The following is a 20983-nucleotide window of genomic DNA, read 5'->3' as shown; positions in this document are numbered from 1 at the left end:
ATCTTGCTACAAATGAATGGTTTTAAACAACAAAAACAAAAATTCCTAAACTTCTGTAAGACGAATATCAGAGAGGCATGAGCTAGAAAGTAATTCATGGAGTTTAGAGGGAATTCTAAATTTAACAGAGAGAGTGACTGTAATCACCTGTCATTATTTTCTTCCGCTTCTTTGAGAGACATACTCAGCTTTTTGGTTTGAGTTTGTTTCATTGCTTTACCTAAGTTATATTTGATCTGATGGTTTCCCTTCCATTTTAACAAATTAGCCAGCCTTCACTGATAATAGTAGATAACTTTGATGGATACTCACTACATGCCAAATATCTTGTAATGACTTGAAATAACATTTTAATTGGGAAAAAACCCAAAACTTTTTATGCTAAGAGTATTTTGGTGGATATAACTTACATGTAATAAAAAATTAAATGTACAACTTTAGAAGATCAAGATAGGCATTTACATCACCCCAGGAATTTTTGTCTTGCCCTTCTCCAGGCAGTGGTCTCCCTCTCACTGATGTCTATCACCGTAGTCTAGTTTTGTCTGTTCTTTTCCTTAGTTCAAATGGAATAAGATAGCATGAACTCTTTTGTGCTGACTTATTTTCGTCAGCATAGTGTTTGAGAGATTCATTTATGTTTTGCTTGTATCAATAATGGGTTCCTTTTTTCTCCTGAGCCATGTGCCATTTATGAATATGCCACAATTTATCAACTTTTTTCTGCTGATGGGTATTGACTTCATTCCAGCTTTAAGTTATGAATATAACTGCTATTAAACTTTTTCTAACTTATATAGTCATGTTTTATTATTTCTTTTTAATATATGCATAGGAATGGATTTTTGATGTCATGGGGGTAGGTATAGATTGATTTTTTTTAAATAAATTGTTAGTTTTTCAAAGTTTATGTTTACTTCTGGTAGCAACATATGAGAATTCCAGTTACATCTTTGCCAATACTTAGTATTTTCTGTCTTTATAATTTTAGCCATTCTGATAGATGTATGGTGGTATATCATTATAGATTTAATTTTCATTCCTTGGTGCGAATGATGTAGACTACCTTTTTACGTACTTACTGGTTAGGAGCTGTTTTAAATGCTTTTTAAATATTATTCATTTCTTACAGTCACTATTTGAGGAAGATGCCCTGTCATTTCCATTTCATAGATAAGGAAACTGAGGCACAGAAGGTTAAGTAATTTGCCCAGGCTCACACTGCTCCTTAGAAGTACAGCTATAACTGGACTGGGCAGTGAGGCTCCAGAGCTGGTGCTCATAACCTCCACACTCTCTTTGCTGCCTTTGCTTTTAGGGTATCATATGATGTCATTTCTCAGTAGAGTGGCTGATCCTTTTATTTACCTGGAGAACTCCTACTCATTCATTCATTAAAGCATATTTAATGAGCAAGAACAGTTCAAGCACTGCTGTAGGATGTATTGGGATGGACAATGGAAAAGTGATACAGAGTTGAAAAAATATACTCTGGTCCTTAGGATCTCTAAATTCTAGTTGAAAATAGGCCAACCAATATAGCCTGATTTGAGGAATACTGTGACAGAGGAATGCAAATAAAATTCTGCTTGGGCTGGTCACAGATGGCTTCACAGAAAAGGTATTATGTGAACATAGATATGTTTTTTCTTCCAGATTTTAAAGTATAATTTGTAGATCATAAAATTCACCCATTGTTAGATAACAATTTAATGATTTTTAGTTGTGCAACCACCACTACACTGCAGTTTTGAGCTATTTTCATTACCCCATAAAGTTTCCTCAAGCCTATTTGTCCAAGCAAATAGGCTTGTTTTGGTATGTTTCCCCACCCCAGGAAACATACCAATTTTATTTCAGTCTCTGTAGATTTATATGTAAAATAAAATGTATATACATAATAAAATATGAAAACCATTGAATATACCTTATAAAATAAAAATCTATTCATTTATATAAAATTGCATATGTAATTTTAAAATATATAAAAATTATATACTAAAATATGTATAAAATACACACAAATTATTTTAAAATGAAGGGATAATTCAGTATCATGGTTAAGCCTCAGCAGAAGGGGTAGTATGTAAGCAGGGACTATGAAGGGGGCTTCTAAAGTAACCTGAATGTTAAATTTCTTAATCTTGGTAGTGGGCGTATTGATATTTTCTTTCTTTTACATTCCCTTTATGAAACATATTTTATATTTTATAAATCTGTATACTATATAAAAATATTTAAAATGAACATGAAAGGATCCTTGAAAGGAAACCACAAAACAAATTATTAGAACCCAAAAGTAATTTTTATCGGTACTGTGCTGAAAGGTTGCTAAATTTATCACCTATTAAAGTATATAGTTAAAAATAACCTATACATATAAGTGTTTTGTTTCTTAACTTTCTGTAATTGAAATTACATGTGATTATTCTGGAAATTTCTGCTTTTACTCAACAATATCACTATGTTGAGTGTAAATATAGTTCATTTTCACTTCTGTCTACTTTTTCCAGTATATTAATATATCAAACTTCATGATTTATTTTGTTGATAGTCATTTGACTTACATCTATTTGTTTTGCTCTTATAATCAATGCTGCTGTGAACTTTCTTATACATATGTTTGCACAAATGGGCATGAGTGTTACTAGAAATGGAGTTGCAGCATCTTAGGGTATGTGCATGTTCAGCTTTACTGGGCAATGCTGTTTTCAAATGACAGTCTCACCAGCAATAGTTCAGCATTGCTGTGATTTCACATCTTCACCAACATTTAACATATCCTTCTCAGAGGTCATGTGTTTTTGGCAAAATGTCTTTTTTTCTGGCCTATTTTTCTATTAGGATGTTTTGTTTTTGATATTTGGAGATTCTTTACATGTTCTAAATACTAATCTTTTGTTGGTTATTGTATTGCAACTATCTTTTTCCAGCTTACATAACTTATATTTCATTCTTGTGGTGTCTTTGTTGAACAGAAATTCATAATATAATTTTGATGAATGTATTAGTTCTTTCCTTTATGTGTTGTACTGTTTAAGAAAATCTGTATTGTGAGGGGAAGATGTTTTTTCCACTCCTTCTGCTGAATACCAAAGTTGAGATAGGCAAGTTTCCTTGTGTGCCCTTCTGAGAAACAGGTTTCTCATTTATCCTCATACTGAGGTTATAACCAGCTTTATGTTGGGAGTTTCTCCCTAGGTTCTTTCCATCCTGAGGGAGCCCTGGGCTTTATCTCCTGTCTTCCACATGCAGACATGAAATGGCTCTCAGAACAATATAGAGGATAAGGAAACTAGGGAAACAACATCAATAGCTGTTGACTCCAGCACCACACTTCTTAAGCCCTGACCATTACGAAGTCTCACATTCTTTATCTCAGGCTTTACAAAGCCAGGAACTGGACACCAGAATCGCTGTGATATTTGCTGCAGAATAATCATGTACCTCCAAAACCAAGCTTGCTGCAAGAAACAGTACAAATGCAGCCATCAGCTCTGCTTTCGTAATGCTGAGCGGGTGTATCAGGTTTTTCAAAGTTAAGTTGGTGTAGAATTTGGACTCTAAGGGAAACTGGAGCTTCAGTTATCTAGCCACTGGCATGCAGTAAGACATGATAAAGGGAATTTAGAATGGAGTTTTGAGACAATCTACAACGTCAACAAGGAGAAAAGGGGACTTCGACCTTGCCTTCAGGCTTGAGATAGATGAAATGTGGCAAAAACCAAAAACAAAATAACAAACACCTTAAAGATGTAGAAATAAAATAACAGAAATGGTCTCCATTTGTGCAATCTGTGTTAGGGAGTGGCGTCCTTAGTTTTAGTTAGTTTTGTTATCATTTTGGACATGTGAAGTTTATGTGGCCTGTAGAATATTTAAATATTTTAGGAGGCTGCTGAGTTCTATGGATATGGGATTCAGAAGAGAGATATGAACTAAAACTGTGTATTTGGAGTCATCAGGTTGTAAGTTTTGGGTGAAGCTGTGAGAGTAGATGAGGTTACCATACAGTGTATGAATGGAGTGAGAAAGAAGTAGTTCCTATTGTATAGGAACATTTATAGGATAGACAGAAAAAGAGAAGCTCTCACAAAGGAGAAAAAAAGGAGTGAAAAAATAGAACCGAAAATTAGGATACAATATTGTGGAAGTCAAGGGACAAACATTTTCCGGAAAAAAATAAAAAGGTTGTTTATTAATGTTAAATGTTAAATGAAATCTAGATGATCAGACATTTCCTTCAATGTGCAGATTGTATACTGCAGAGTTTTAGAGGGGTTCGTTTGTTAAAGGTTTGCCCTGGATTTGTGCAGAGTTAGCATACAAACTATATATATCCATATGTAAGGACCCTAAATGAGAGTTATAAGTGTTCATTGGTTTTCAAAGAAATCACTGGTCAACACTCATTGTAGTTGTGAGACTTTTAGGGGCAGTTACCAAATTCCACTGGGTTCAGGTAATTGAAAACTGAGGGATGGTCTAACACTTACTGTAGAACACTTTAATTATTAGGTTATGACTTCTTCCATCACCATGCTGTGAAGTATTTCATCTGTATAACACCATTGCCAATGCAGTGGCTGACATGAGTAGGACTAATGAATGTTGAATTGATTATTAGAGTATATATACCTCCTCCCTCACCTTTTTTTGTTAGATAATTTGCTTGTTTTCTCTCTGGCTTTATTATTCTGGTGGTATCTTTCTTTAAATGGCTGTAATATTGAGAGAAATATTTTTATTGCTTATTACATTTTTAATATTTTGTGTTCCCTTTTGTTAGTGACAGCATATATTGTTCCATACTAGGCTTACCACATGCTATGCTATGGGCTGAATTGTGTGCCCTCCAAGTGCATATTTTACAGGTGCAGTGTGACTATATATGGAAATAAGGTCTTTAGGAGTTAATTATGGTAAGAACATAAAGGTGGGACCCTAATCTGATAGGACTGTGACTCTATAAAAGGAATAAAAGAGAAAGAAGTAGCCATCTGCAAGCTAGAGAGCTCTCGCCAGAGCCAAAACATGCTGGTACCCTGATATCAAACCTTCAGCCTCTAGAACTGAGAGAAAATAAATTGCTATTGTTTAAGTTATTCAGTCTGTGGTGTTTTGTGATTGCCTCCCAAGCAGACTAAGGCCCCACAGTTCCTGTAATAGGAACTGGAAATTCAAAGATGAGCAGAAGAGAAATTGTATGTCCTTGTGAAGTTTTCAGGAATTTAAAACTTTTTTTTTATTATGTTTTTATATTGCATTCATTCTGCAACTTTATAAGTTCTCCCCATTGGTACTAGAAATGGTGGAAACATGAATAAGTGGAGGTTATCACCTTCTGATAGTCAATGAAGAAAATACTACACTTTTAGTAGTCACCACTTACTAAGCTTATTCCATGTACTCGAAACTGTGCTAAGTGTGTTTACTCATTCATCTCTATTGTCTGAAGTCTCTGTGAATCTATTCTGGTTCAAGAGGCTGACAGAATTTTAAAAATTCTGTTGTCACTGTGGAGTTTATTGTTCCCTTTTGACACAGAAGATTTCAGAGGGCCAGCAAAGTTAAGTGACCTGCCATGGTTACGTTTGATAAGTCACAGAGTTAGGATTTAAACTTAAGTCCATTGACTTCAAAGCTCCACTGTAACTACTGCCTCCCCATGTGATAAAACATTCTAGTTTCAATGTGTAGTATCTATTTTGAAGTAGGCAATATAGATCAGAAAAAAAATCTTTAGTATTGACAGCAAGCTTAGTTAGTAGAAATGAAAATGAGGTACATTAAATTCAGGTAAAAGGCATAAGTCCGAAAGGCTCAAGGCCCTGTAGGGAAGCATCAGTGAGGCAAAAGAGAATGCAGAACTGCACAATGTTTATATTCTCATGATCAAAAAAGCAAAATAAATTTTAGGCCACAAGCAAAGCTGAAGACTCAGCCAGGACTGAACTGAGAATGTACCACTCATATGCTTGGACAAAGGGTACCCATCCACATTGTAATTTTATAGTGAGAAAGACTACAAGTAAAAGAGGTAAAGAGTAATAAAAGCAACATATAATCTAGCTATTTTTATCACAGGGGAAGGTCTACAGAGAAGTCTAAGAGAGTTTATACAACCAGTGAAAAATAAAGTTATATGAAAAATGTAAGTGATATTTAAAATGGCTGAAGTGAGCTGCTGTGGTCAGGAACTATGTCGTTTTAGTTGGTTCCTCCATTGACCATGGCCATGGACAGGTCACTATTAAACAAAATGATTAGAAATCCATTTTGTCTGTCCTTCCCTGCCTGATTCTACCACTGCATAAAAAATCGCTGAAAGAATGAATGAGTTAAAATGCATAAATCTGGAAGTAATCTAGACATCAAAAATTTCCATCAGATTTCTCTGTCTAGCTATTTTAAAACCAATTGGCAGTCTCTGGGCAACTTTGTTCTATTTTAGTATTGTGTCTCCTGGCTGTAGCTTTCTAATATTTTCACATTAGAAACTCATAAAGCTAGCTCTACCAATCTCTCTGTATCTGCATTATCCAGCAACAGCCTAATTACTAAAGATCTTATCAAATGCTAACTTTTGTCTCTAATGACAACTTTGTACATTGAAGTTGGTCTTCAAGCTTCTCTTAGGCATCCAAGTAAAAGAACCTATCTTTGAATCTTAGCAATAAGCCTTTGTATTTTACACTTGCACTCAGGGTTAATTAAAAAAGAGGCACTCCCCAAAGTTTTATTCTGTCAATCGCCATCCAGAAATTTGCAGAATAGAATGATATTGTTTTTGTGAGTCATTTGATTACATGAGGGTATTCTGGGAATGGAAGGAAGGATTGTGTGAAGTCTCTTTGAATAATGCTTGTCTCCTCAACTACACATGAAATCTTGAAACTTAACCCAAAAATTATTAGCTAACTGCCATGAAAATGCCTCCACTGTGAGCATACTGGAAAATATTAAGCTAAGATACAACCTGAGTATTATGCTTTCAATAACTATATTAATTTAGGTATGATAGATGGTTCTGTTATTGCTTCGTGTGTGTTTTGTTTTCTCACTAAGGCTGTGCCCTTTTCAAATCAAGGACCATCTCTGATATTTCTCATAGTGGCAAGTACGTAGTGGGCAATCAATTGCTTAGTTGATGGAAATATTTATAGGCCTGTACATACTTGGTGACACAGAGTGTGCCCCTGCATTGGCTGACAAGAGTCTCTCGGTCATCTTCTCTTTGTGGTCGGCTAGTAATTAATTCAAAAGTGTTGCATTTTGCACAAAATTCTCTGTTGGCTGGTTTTATCTGATGACTGGTACAATTAGCCAGTTTTATCCTTCCTATGGGATTCTTTCGTTTCTCATAATTCGGATAAGTCCGACAAGATACACAGTTTCCAGAAAGAACACACCATCTTCGATGCCAGGCACCAAGACCAATAACATCTTCAAATATGGTTAGAAAACCTCTTTCTTCAACACTGAGATTCACTTGACATTTTATTTTTAAATAAATATGACCCTCCAAAGAAGATAAAAAGGGGACCTTGTCCAGACCAAACTTAGCATTTCCTACTGACAAGAGTCTCTTGGTCATCCTCTCTTTGTGGTAGGACAGTAATTCAAAGAAACAGAATGTCTGTCAATAAAGCAGGTGATTGTTCAGAAGGAAGATGTTACTTCAAAAGTGGATGAAAAAAATAATGCCTTTCCTTGTCAAGTTAATATCAAACAGAAAATACAGGAACTCAATAATGAAATAAATATGCAAGAGACAGTGATCTATCCAGCTAGCCAGGCTCTTAACTGCTGTGTTGATGAAGAGCATGGAAAAGAGTCCCTAGAAGAAGCTGAAGCTGAAAGACTTCTTCTAATTGCAACTGAAAAGAGAATGACAAATTGAATAAATTGAAGAATGAAGGACCTCAGAGGAAGAATAAGGCTAGTCTAGTATCCCAAAGTGAATTTATCCCATCCAAAGGATCGGTTACTTTGTCAGAAATCCACTTGCCTCTAAAAGCAGATTTTGTCTGCAATACGGTTCAGAAACCAGATGAAGCAAATTACTATTAGTTAATGATACTAAAAGCAGGAGCTGAAAATATGGTAGCCACACCATTAGCAAGCACTTCAAACTCTCCTAACGGTGATGCTCTGACATTCACTACTGCATTTACTCTGCAAGATGTATCCAATGACTTTGAAATAAATATTGAAGTTTACAGCTTGGTGCAAAAGAAAGATCCCTCAGGCCTTGAGAAGAAGAAAAAAAATCCAAGTCTAAGGGTATTACTCCAAAGTGACTCCTCAACATCTATAACCACACAAAAAAAAACATTCATTCTTCAGTCGTGGCCAGTCCAGAAGGTCTTAATGCTGTGCGAACCAGCAACTTCACCCTTGTTGAATCTTACACATTGTCATTCCTGAAAACTTATGTTTAATCCTATGTTAATATAATTAATTATGTTACAACAATTATAAATGTCTAATTATAGTATAATCATATTAAAAGTTTGATATTCATAACTTAATATCAAAATAATTTAATATTTATAGTATTGACCAGTTACATAAATATTAAATATTGGTTATGTATGTATAAATTATTAGCTGTTTAAGTGGCAAAAAGGAAAAGTATAGGAAGCCATAAGAGTAGAATATAGATAGAATGCTGGACCTAGCTGTAAGGCTTTTCTGAGGAAGTGACTTGTGTGGAGACATGACATGATAGATAAGTGAAGACAGTACAGGTAGGAAAACATTCTAAGATTCAGGACCAGCATGTTCAAAGGCCATGTGGTGGATGCCTGGAACTAAAAGAGACTGCCATGATTGGAGTTCAGAGATGAAAAGGGAGCTTGGCAAGATTTGAGAGTAGAAAGATGAGCACTGTTCAAATCATTTATGGTCTCATAAGTCAAAGGCCTTGATCTTCATCCTAGGAGCTGGGAAGTCTGTGGGAGAAAGTAATACAGCTTTTGAATTTTAGGATCATTTTGCTAATAGTGTGAAGAGTTAATGAGAAGGTACCAAGAATTGAGGCAGGGAGGCTGTTTGCTTTTAAGTGATGCTTTTCATCTTTTCATTTTTTTCAATTCATTGTGACCTTTTGATTATAAAAAGTTTTTATCCTTAAAGTACCTTCTCAAAGTACAAATAGGCAAACCAGGCAGTCCAATAGAATTTTGATTTCTTTACATTTGTAACACTTTAGACATTTAATTAATAATGTTAACCTAAATGACATTTTTATTACATAACCTTTTCCCTGTGGTATTAGTTGCAGTAGTCAAATAATACAGTTGGCTTACATTTAAAGAATTAGCTGAGGGAATCTTATTGCTTACACTGGAAATGCCAAAGGTTAAACATCTTCCAAAATATTATGTAATATCAATTTTTTGCATGTAACTTGTTATACTTAACTAAAAACATTAAAGATCACATAATGATAGATTAAGGCATCAAATTTGTAATTTTAAAATTAAGTGATATTCTTCTGTACAGCAACTGAGAATATTCCCAACACTTAAAGAAAAAAATTAAAATAACAATACCTTGGCTCCCTCTGCTGCTTGAACAAATTATTTCATTTACAAACATAATTTTGTCAACATTTTTCTGACATCATTATGTGGAATTGCTATTCGTTTCTCCTCTTTTTCCTTCCTCCTTCCTCTCTGTGAGAAATTTGAGACATAAAGAAAATCTATCTAGTAATTTTTTTTAATCCTAGTAAAATAGTTCTAATTTTCAGTCAAATTTTTCCCAAGGAAATAATTTGTTATGCTCATACTTTAAAGGCTTTAAATTCCTCAAATTGGGTTGCCCCCAGTTTCATCAATCATCTTAAAATACATTCATCAAACTTGTTTTATAATTTATATATTCATGTGATTTTAAAAAATTAGCTGACTTTGAACTTAGAAGCAAAATTGGTACATCCTTTTTACTTGTAGAATTATATTGGAAACAAATATTACAAATAAAAAATATTTTTTCTAAGACTATGGGAAATACGGGTATTTGGCAGTTTCATTTATAATTGAGGTGTCTGTGTTTACCCTGGTCCATATGTAAAGTTTTCAGAAAATGAAACAATACAATAAATTCAACCAAACTTTTATGCTTTCCTACCTGTACCAATTGCTATAACTGATTTTCCTCCTTTTTTTTTTTTTTGCTTGTAAGGGATAAAACTATACTTTAAATTTTAGCTACTTAGAGAAAAAATATATGCTATTTTATATTTTCTCTAATGAAGGAGGTTGAGTTGAGGGGTACAAAAGCAGAATCAGCTGTGGAATTTTTTTCTAAACCTATCTCTTCCTACATAAAATTATTTCTTAATTTAAAAGTAAGATAGGCGTCAGTTTTCGTTTTATAAACTTAGAGAAAAATGGCAGTATCATGCCTTAAAACATACACAGGCTAGAGATGTAAGAAAGTTTATTTCCCTAAGAACTGTAGTATTTTATATGGCATAAGAGGCAGTGTGGAAGCTTGGGACCTCTTGTTTCAGTGTTCCTATCTGTCAGGCAGTAAAAACTCAAGACAGTGCCTGTGCATAGTAAGCACAATATAAATATTTGTTGTTTAGTGAAAATAAGAAGAATAAGTACATTATAGAACTTTCTTCTACCTGCAACTGTGACTCCAGTGTTTATTCTCGTACGACTATTCATGAAGCATTTCTGTAATTTATGGTGGATAGTGGTTTTAATGTTATGATCAATGCTGTGTGATTAAATATCTTGATCAATTTGTATGATTAAATGAAATAATGAAATGTACATAGTAAAACACAGAACATAGTGAAATATTAATACATTAATACAGATAAAATATATATGTATACCTTTATGCAACACAATCCCTGGCACATTAATAAGTATGTCTCTACTTTCTCTGTGTGGTCAACACTGTATTTAGTAATCACTCAATAAATATTGATAGGTTGAGTGCCATTAACTTATTTTGACATTGATAATCTATTTTTCTTTCTACCAGTGTAGAAATTTCCTCCCTCCCTCTGTCACTCCCTCACTTCTATCCTTCCTCTATATGTAGACATAATCTTGAAATGTCAGAAAAAAATTCTGGATCTGAAAATGAAAAGATTACCTCATTTGTCAATTCCAGTTTGTATTCTCTACATGATCTTTTAAAAGTATTTATTAGAGTTATACTAATCTTCATAATTGTCAGCTCCTAATGAAAGGAGCTAGTGTTTCTGAGTATAGATGTTTCACAAAATCAATTCTATTTTTTCAAAAACTGTATCCATACCTTTATTTTGTTTCTGGGGCAAAATTGTTAGATAAAGCTATACTGTTCAGATTTATTGAGTCACTTCCAATATGTTTCCCAGGGTTCTTTAAAAAATTTATATATGAGTGGGAGAGAAAAGCTAGTCATGACTGAACTGTTAATTGTAAATTAATTGCTATTAGAACTTAGAAAAGGCAGGTGACAGAAGCACACAAAATCAAACACTAACAAAGATGTCTCTGGGTTTTTAGTGTATATGAAAATCATAAATAGGAATTTATTTATAGTCACTCTTAGGTGTGGCCCAGGAGTATAAATTTTTAGTAAGTACCTCAACTTAGGTCTATGCTGGTGATCTAGGGATGACATTTTGTGAAATACTCTTCTAAGGGGACTCTTCACAGAGTTCATGATCTTGATGCAAGTTCTTTTCTTCAATGCTAGTCAAAAGAGAACCTTGAACTTACCAAGGTTTTTCGCTCTCCCAGACTCTGTAGAAATTGACATCCACAGATTTCTTAGAATAATTAAAGTTTGGAACCCTAGGATTATCAATGACTGAACATGCTAGAATTTCTCTTTTGAGGGGGAAAATCTGATAACATCTATTCATATTCATATTATGTTGTGAGTTTATGAAAAAGGATTCTAGGGTGTTTGTTTTCATGCAGTTTACTTGTCGCTGAACAGTGGAGACAGAATGTGACTTAAAGTTTCTCTTCTCTTGCTAAAATTGAAGATTTACTTCTCAGAAGACCTAGTATGTCATATGCTTATCCATATACAGACTTGCACTGAAGTATACCCCTTCCCGCCCAATTTATTAGATGAATTGGTAAACTTATTTAGAGGGCCAATCTCAAATGAAGTTTTAAAGATACCTTTCTCCTGGTGTAGGGGATGTCACTGTTTCAGGACTAACAGTTTCATTTTGCCCACTGCGTAGTAACAGACCAATACACTGAGTGGGATTTGCAGCAGAGAAAGAATGTTATGATTGCAAGGTGTCCGGTTAGAAGATGGGAAGAGACCCTCAAATCCATTATCTCCCCAAGGAGTTCTGGGCTGGGTTTTTTTAAAAGAGACCATAGAGAGTGAGGAACTAGAAAATTGGGGTGGCTAATTGGTCGGGGAATGAGGGATGAAATCATCAGGATGTGAAAACTACATTCTTTGGTGAGTCAGCTTCTGGTGACATCCTTCATTCAGAGAAACTGACATCAATGGGGTTTTTCAGACCAGCTGGTGTTAGTAGTTTCATTGGTATGCAGGACCTAGAGGAATATCTCAAAGGGAAAACTTAAGAGATTCACAATGTTAAAGTTGTTACCTATAGAGCAGTTAAGGGGAACTAGGGCCTATGGGATTGGGGGCAATAGGCACCAAACAGCTATAAGGAAGCAGGTCAGAGAGCAAGCGGACCTGAGGATTAATGCTGAATGTGCTGCAAGCTTGGTTTATTTTTGTTTGTCCCCCTCTTCCTCCAGGGTTACTTTATAAAGTTTATAAGGACAGTTTTAGCATCTGTCGTGTAAGAGTGTTATGCCATACTTGATGGGAGGTTAGAAAACCCTTTCTAGGTTATTGACCTGCTTCAGGGGAAAAGGGCAGGGGGAAGGTCAGTGAGATCTTCCTGCTTCTGCTGTTTTTCAGTATGCCAAGGAGGGCTATTTTAGGGTAGTATGTCCTGAATCCCATCATTCTGCTCCCCCATCTTTCTGCATATTCATCCAGCATCTTGATAGAGAATATAGCAACTTTATTCTGTTATTAGTAGAATTCAGATAGAATCAGAGATTTGGGACTGGAGAAAGTTGACATGAAAGGCACTATTTTGTCTCACGTGTAGAAAAAGGCACATGATTTGTTCATTCAGTAACTAAATGCTAAATTGTAAATTTCATTTGATGACCTCAATGAGATGGAAGGGCTTTTTCTTAAATCACAGGTAGTTATTTCCTGAAGAAATTTTTTTAAAATCTTTTTTGTGGGTTTGTTTTTTATTATGGGAATTAGGAAAGGAGGGCAGTGTATATTTGCTTTCTAGCTAAAATTGAATTTGTATTTTTGAGTTTTACTTAATTATGAAACCTGTGAAATAAATTCTGAACTGGTAATTAGTAATATCATTTATTATTATTTAACAGGATAAACATGATTCAGTTGATGATCAAAATATTTGTCATGTGTGGCACATGAATACAGAAGCCCTTCCAGAATGGATAAACTACCTAATCCAAAAAGTAAGTTCTTAGTTTCTGAGTAAAAGTAAGAATATATAACCTTCAGAATGTTTTTTTCCTCTTTTTAGAGCTGTTTTTCTTAGATACATTGCTTGGCCAACCTCTTACTGCCCCTCACTCCCATTACCCCTCTTCACACTTCTTTTCTCCCTTCTCTGCCTTATATATATATCTGTATTTTACATACACATGCATGCACACACACACACACGTAATATATATTACTTTTACATATACAAAAGCATATACACATATGTATGACATAATATATATTATTGTACATACACCTATACATATTTACCTACATACACATATACTTATTTAACTTGTTAATTGCCTAGCTCCTAGCTTAGAATATAAGCACTGGGAAGTCAGGGACTTTTTTATATTGTTCATTTGTATATCCTCAGCACCAAGAATAGGTCCTGTTGAATAAATGGAATATTCTGTATGTGTTATTCATATCTATACATATACACATAAGTGTACAAACATATAAAATAAATAGGGTAATTAATGACTCTCATCGGTATAATCAAAATGAAAATTCTACACTTTAAAGAATTTTTAATGAAATATTGTAAGAACTTATGTTGTATGTATAGTTATTTTTCACAATTCAAAACACCTGTCTTAGAAAATTATAAGTAATAGGACTTTAGAAATATATAATTCTGTTTCTCCACTGAGTAGCTTAATTTTTTCTTAAAAAATAACATTTGATAGGTATCTCTTACATTCATTCTCACACTGTAACAGTTTTCTAGGAGAATGCCAGTACAGTACACTGTTTATAACTTAACAAAATATATTAGGACACTGCAGATATTTCACTATCTCAGTTGAAAAGATAATTTTAAGATAGTTCATTATTAATTTCCAATCTAAGCATAGAAAATGCACTGTCTAATGTATGCAATCAATATCTTTTGGTGGTATGTAAAAAGCCAGGAAGAGCTTTATGCTGTTGGTTGGGTAAAGTTCCCTCCCACAGTGCTTGGTATGCAAGAAGTGTATCAAAACAGACACTTTCCTGTGAGATTTTACTTGCAAATTAAGCTCTGTCCACTGATTTGCTTCCTGGTTCCATAGCATATTTTTCTTTAGTTCACACTGTATCTCTATTCAACCTATTGTTTATGAGACTCTTTTAGAATTCTTAGGAATATTGTTTGGATTGGTATGATTTGCAATACATTATCATTTTAGAACTTTGGTGCTACTTATCTTTAGTTATTGGAAGGCTTGTTTCTATTTGCTGTTCAGTCTGCTAATCAGAAAACCTAAAGCTAGCCTTTTCTGTGGCAGACAGAAAACTTTCATGTGGCCGTCTTAAAAAAAAAAAAATTATCTTTGGTTACTTTATAATGAAAGTATTGTCTTTATTTTTCTTTATTACCTGTAGGCCCAGTGGACAGTTGGAAAACTGAATTGCCCTTTCTGTGGGGCCCGTTTAGGGGGCTTTAATTTTGTCAGCACTCCAAAATGTTCCTGCGGCCAGCTTGCAGCTGTACATCTCTCCAAGAGCCGGACCGATTATCAGCCAGCACAGGCAGGCGGACTAATGAGACCATCACTGAAATACTTGTCACATCCTAGAGTTCAGTCAGGTTGTGACAAGGAGGCTCTGCTGACAGGTGGTAGCTCTAAAAACAGAAATCACAGGCTTTTAAACATGGCCCAAAATAATGATGACCCTGGAAGATTAACAGAAGCACTCTGCCTAGAGGTGCGATCAACATGTTTTGAGATGAAGAATGAAAAACTGCTCTCCAAAGCATCAGAACCAAAATACCAGCTTTTTGTTCCCCAGCTTGTGACTAGCAGATGCACTACAAGAGCTTTTCATAGAAAATCACATAGTTTGGATCTGAACATCAATGAGAAACTGACTTTATTACCCACTTTTTATGGAATACATAGTAAGACTACTGCCTATTCCAGACTAAATGAAACACAGCCTATTGACCTTTCAGGCTTGCCTTTACAATCTAGTAAAAATAGCTGTTCCTTTCAGAATCCATCCAGTTTTGATCCTAATATGCTGCTGCAAAGATTTTCAGTGGCTCCCCATGAGACCCAGACACAAAGAGGAGGAGAATTTCAGTGTGGTCTAGAAGCTTCTTCAGTGTACTCTGACCATGCTAATACTAACAACCTGACTTTCCTGATGGACCTGCCCTCAGCTGGCAGGAGCATGCTGGAGGCCTCAGACCAAGAAGAACACCTCTCCCCTCTGAACTTCCTGAACCCAGCGAGTTTTTCACTGGACAGCATTAATCAGAGACTCAGTAAAAGAGAAAAGAGCAAGTTGAAGAATCTAAGAAGGAAACAACGAAGGCGAGAAAGATGGCTTCAGAAGCAGGTATTTTGAATATTTTTCAAAAGAGTTTACTAAAAAATCTGTATTATAAATACTGGAGTTTGGGTAGTGGAGCTAACTTTCAACACCTCTATTACAAAACCTTGGTTTTAATAATTCTTGAAATGCTATTTCTCTGTAAATGTACCCAATAATTCTGCAGCCGTATTATAATTGGCATGTATAACCCTGTCTATGCTTCATGCATATTTAGAAAAAAAGCTTTTTTGGGGGTGGGGGGTTGGGGAGAGATAGCAAGGGGAGAGATGCCAGATGTAGGTGATGGGGAGGAAGGCAGCAAATCACACTGCCATGTGTGTATCTATGCAACAATCTTGCATGTTCTTCACATGTACCCCAAAACCTAAAATGCAATAAAATAAATGGGAAAAAAAATAGAAGCAAAAAAAAAAAAGAAAAAAAGTTCTTTTGTGCAATTTTTCCCAATTATGCTAGTATTTTAGAGGGATATTAATCTCTAAGTAATACTGGATTGTGTTTTACTATATTTTAAATGTATTACATGTTAGGATTGTTTTGCAGTGGTTTTATTTTTGGTTGAAAAAATGTTTTTTTTAATTTTGGGTTGAAAAAATGTTTGTCTAAATTCAATCAGGTAACAAAGTCATCACTTTTCATCATGTTTATAATAGCTCAAATGGATATTTCAAGGAGTCTTAATCATGGGTTCACATGATCTCAATATGATTAACTATACTAAATTGTGAAAATTATCTAAAGGGTAATTTACCCTTATTGTACTCTATGATTTGATCTACTTTAATACCCGTAGTAATATGCTCCAGAGTAGGATGTATGAAGGAACTGAAGAGTAAATGTTAGGTGCTTTGGAAAGCAGTTAAAGCCAATGGTTGAGATGCTCATGAAAATTTAAAAGTTTGAACCAATATGTTTCTGAATAAACTTTTTTTTTATAAATTGCCTTTATTATTTGCTTATCATAATAGTGTCATTAATCAGTGTGTTGTATGTTAATAGAATTAAAATATAGAAAGCTGCAACTTGACATATTAGTTTTTTTTCTTAAGTAGTTAAGTAAACTCATGGCTTATGATTCTAGTTTTGATTCAAAAAAATAAAATTACTGCATTGAATGCTTCAGATTAAGTGTTTTTTAATCTTTCAGTTATATAGTATAATTATTTTTATAGATAATTTTTTTATTTTTTTGATTGGTTGCTAAAATGCACTTTGGTTTTTTTGCAAGTGATAGTGTAATGTGACATCAAAGTATATATTAACAGAATGTAAAAAATGAATGTGCTTTAGCATCATTATAATACACTTCATAGTTTAACTTAAATGAAGCTGTAAAATTCAAAATTTTCATTGAGAAATTATACCTAGGTAAATTGGAGATGATCAGATGTTAAGTGAATATTCAGAAAGAATATTTTCAAAATGATTAATGTAATATGGAGGGCTCTAAAATATTCTCTAGCAAATAGAAATGTAAAATAAGTATGAAAATTATACTTTGTACTGTAAATACATGCAAATAACATCATTAAAATTTAAAAATGTGTTTAATTCTTAGGCTAGGTAGTTTTGAAAACCTCAGCTACATTACTGATCACTTTCCATCATAGGAAAACTCTTTTAAACAGTTTAGAACAAAGCAAGTGCAAAGTTAACATGGCTTTGTTTTTTTTTTGTATAGATGAAGTTGTTTTTATTCATTCACATATATATGATATAGCTTAGCTAACTGATCAGAATTAATGAGCCTTAGGTCAGTGTAGGAAGTGACATGGCAGGATCCTTCTAGGTTTGATTGGTAGCACAGAAACTACAGCAAACAAATACCCAGTGTTTATTTAGCACAGAAAATTTTAAAGTCTACAGCAGCACAGAAATTTTGTGTTAGTGATGAAAGTATACATCATAGTTAGAACCAGAATAATTATAGTTTTTAAGTCTATTTTGCTAATTCAAACAAAAAGATAAATCCTAGAAAGAGTTAATATCTGAGATAAATTAATGGCATAGCTATGCAGCTCATTCCATATTTAATAAAGATTAATTAATTCAGTAAACACTTATGAAATGCCTGTTTGGGATACTGTGCCTTTGAGTAATGACTTCAGTACAGATCAGCCTTGCCCTTTTTAAAATGAGGATAAACATACAATAAGTAAAGTAAAAGTTACTATTAATAATCATAGTTTTGTTAAAGTTTAAAATAATTGGTTAATATATCTGGATTTCTAATTTTCACTTTAGGTTTTTAATAAATGTTTGTAAACTAGACAGCTTTCAGTAATCTATACCTTGATAGAAAGTATCAATGACAGTACAAAAAGTTATTTAAATATTTGAATCTTAGGGATGTAAATAAGATTGATGTTGAAGCAGACATTACAGCCAATTTTCAGAGTTTTGTTTGGCAAAAGTTAATTGAGCATCTGCTTTGGGGAAAAACATAACACAGCCACATTTAACCAGCAAACCTCTTTTTTATCTAACATAGTCCTTTTGTTTTTCATTTTTATTTTTTAAATTTTCATGCAATAAAATTCTCAGCATAACAGCTCTGTGACTTAAACACATGTAAAGATTTATATAATGACCACTACAATGGGGATGTAGTATATTTCCCCAAAACTCCCTTGTGCTATATACCTTTATAATCATATGCTTATCCCATCCCTATTTCCTGAAACTACTAATGTGTTCTCCATTATTTTAGTCTTTTTGATAATGTTGTAAAATATTAATATAATATTAAAATATAGAATCCTATAGTATACACCCTTGAGGCTGGCCCCTTTTACTCAGCAAAATTGCCTATGAGATTCATGCAAGTTGTTGCATATATTTATAGTTCTTTTTTATTGCTCAGTAGTATTCCATTGTATGAATGGACCAGTTTATCCATTCAGCTGCTGAAGGACAAATGGGTTGCTCTAGGTTATGGCAATTATGAATAAAACTTTTACAGACATTCATGTGCATATTTCTGTGTGAACCTAATTTTTTATTTCTCTAGGGTAAATACTCTGGAGTGGGATTGCTGGATCATATGGTAAGTACATATTTATTTATATGAGAAATTGTCAAATTGTTTTCCAGAATGGCTGTGCCATTTTGCATTCCAAGCAGCAGAGAGTTCCATTTGCTGTGCATCCTTGAAAGCAAGCACTGGTATTCTTAATATTTTAAGATTTTAGTCATTCAAATATATAGACAGTTGTATCATATTATGATTTTAATTTGCTTTTCCTTAAGGATGCTAAACATATGTACTCATTTTTTGTTTGTGTATATTCTTTAGTTAAGTGTCTTCAAATCTTTTGGGCCAGGTGTGGCAGCTCATGTCTATAATCCCAGCACTTTTTGAGAGGCAAAGGTGGGAGGATTGCTTGATTCAGGGGTTGAAGACCAGCCTGGGCAACATAGCAAGACCTTACCTCTACAAAGAAATAATAATTTTTTAAAAATTAGCTACCTCGGCGTGGTAGCGTGTGCCGATAGTCCTAGCTAGTTGGGAGGTTGAGGTGAGAGGATTGCTTGAGCCTACAAGATTAAGGCTACAGTGAGCTATGATCACACCAGTGCACTCCAGCCACTCCAACCTGTCTCAAAAAATACAAAAACAAACCTTTTGCTCACTTTTTAATTGGGTTATTTTCTTCCTGTTGAGAGTTCTTTATATATTTTGGATACAAGTCTTTCATTGGATATGTGATTTGTAAATGTTTTCTCTCAGTCTGTAGCTTTTCTTTTTAGTCTCTTAATTTTTTTTCCTGTAGAGCCAACCTGTTTAATTTTTATGATGTCCAGTTTCTCAAAAGTTTTAATAGATCATGCTTTTGTTGTTATATCTAAGAGCTCTGCCTCATTCTAGGTTATGAAGATTTTCTCCTATGGTTTTTTGCAAAAAGATTTATAATTTTAAGTTTTACCTTGAGAATTAGGATCCATTTTAAATTTTTAATAAGTTGCGAAGTTTAAGTTAAGGGGTATATTATTTTAAGTAGAGATGCTCAATTGTTTCAGCACCAGTTGTTGAAAACAGTGTCTTTCCTTCAATTGAAATGCGTTTGTAGGCTTGTCAAAAATCAGTTGTCTGAAAATGAATGGGTGTATTTCTGGACTCTGTTCTGTACAGTTCATCTTTAGTCTTTTGCTTTTGTTAGTACCCACTTTTTTTTCTGTGACTTTGTTATTCTTTTTCAAAATTGGTTTAGCTATTTTAATTTTTTGACTTTCCATATAAAACAAAGTCAATCTGTTTATATTTCTAAAACATCATGTTGAGATTTTGATTGGAATTATATTGAAGCTATAGATAAACTTGGGGAAAATTGAAATCTTTACTATGTTGACTCTCATAGTAACGTGAACATGGTATGTCTTTCTCTTTATTTAAGTCTTTAATTTCTTCCATCAGCATTTTGCAGTTTAGAACCTGTGCATGTTTAGTTAGATTTATACCTAAGTATTTTTTCTTTTGAGAGGAGTTATTGTTATTTTAAAAATCTGTGACTTACATTTGTACATTGCTAATGTTTAAAAACTGTTTTTGTTTTGACTTAGTATCTTATGTTATTGAGTATATGTTCTTGACATCTCTTGTCAGATTTATTCCTAAATAGTCTTTTTAACGCTGTTGCTAAATGCTAATGTTTTATTAAATTTTAGTTTACAATTCTTCATTATAGAATAATGCTGAATGGAAGTGTTGAGAGCAGAAATCCTTTTCTTTTTCCTGATATTAGCAGGAAACCATTTATTAACTGGTAAATATAATGTTAGTTGTATGGTTTTTGTAGATACTCTTTTTCAGGTTGAGGAAATTTTCTTGTTTCTGGTGTGCTGATAGTATTCTCATGTATGGATGTTGAATTTTGTAGAATGCTTTTTCTGTATGAGTTGATATGATCATGTGTTTTCAGTGTCAATAATAATTCACTATCAAATACGGAGACAGTCTTGCATTCCCATCATAAACTCCACTTTGTTATGCTATATTATTCTTTCTGTGTGTTACTAGATGCTATTTGCTAATCATTTCTGAGGAATATTTATGCCTCTTTTGATGAAGAATATTAGTTTGAAATTGTCTCTAATTTTGTAATGT

At 33.7% G+C, this 20983-nt stretch overlaps 1 protein-coding gene across 3 annotated transcripts in view; it reads left to right on the top strand.

Annotated features, from left to right (window-relative positions):
* Positions 1-20983, top strand: part of RNF180 (ring finger protein 180) — a 233168-nt gene that overhangs the window by 32123 nt on the left and 180062 nt on the right. For 2 of the 3 annotated variants that reach the window (XM_032279854.1, XM_032279845.1), the window contains exons 3-5: positions 13422-13517; positions 14923-15882; positions 18890-18925. In XM_032279854.1, coding sequence (XP_032135745.1) covers positions 13422-13517; positions 14923-15882; positions 18890-18925 — 1092 coding nt within the window. Of the gene's footprint in view, positions 1-13421; positions 13518-14922; positions 15883-18889; positions 18950-20983 lie in introns of those variants that run through there. The other variant, XM_032279862.1, reaches the window with a different exon arrangement.

The sequence above is a fragment of the Sapajus apella genome, unplaced genomic scaffold, assembly GCF_009761245.1.
Source record: "Sapajus apella isolate SASKATOON/1434 unplaced genomic scaffold, GSC_monkey_1.0 scaffold1, whole genome shotgun sequence".
NCBI classification, from domain to species: domain Eukaryota; kingdom Metazoa; phylum Chordata; class Mammalia; order Primates; family Cebidae; genus Sapajus; species Sapajus apella.
This window is presented reverse-complemented; position numbering and strand designations above follow the sequence as displayed.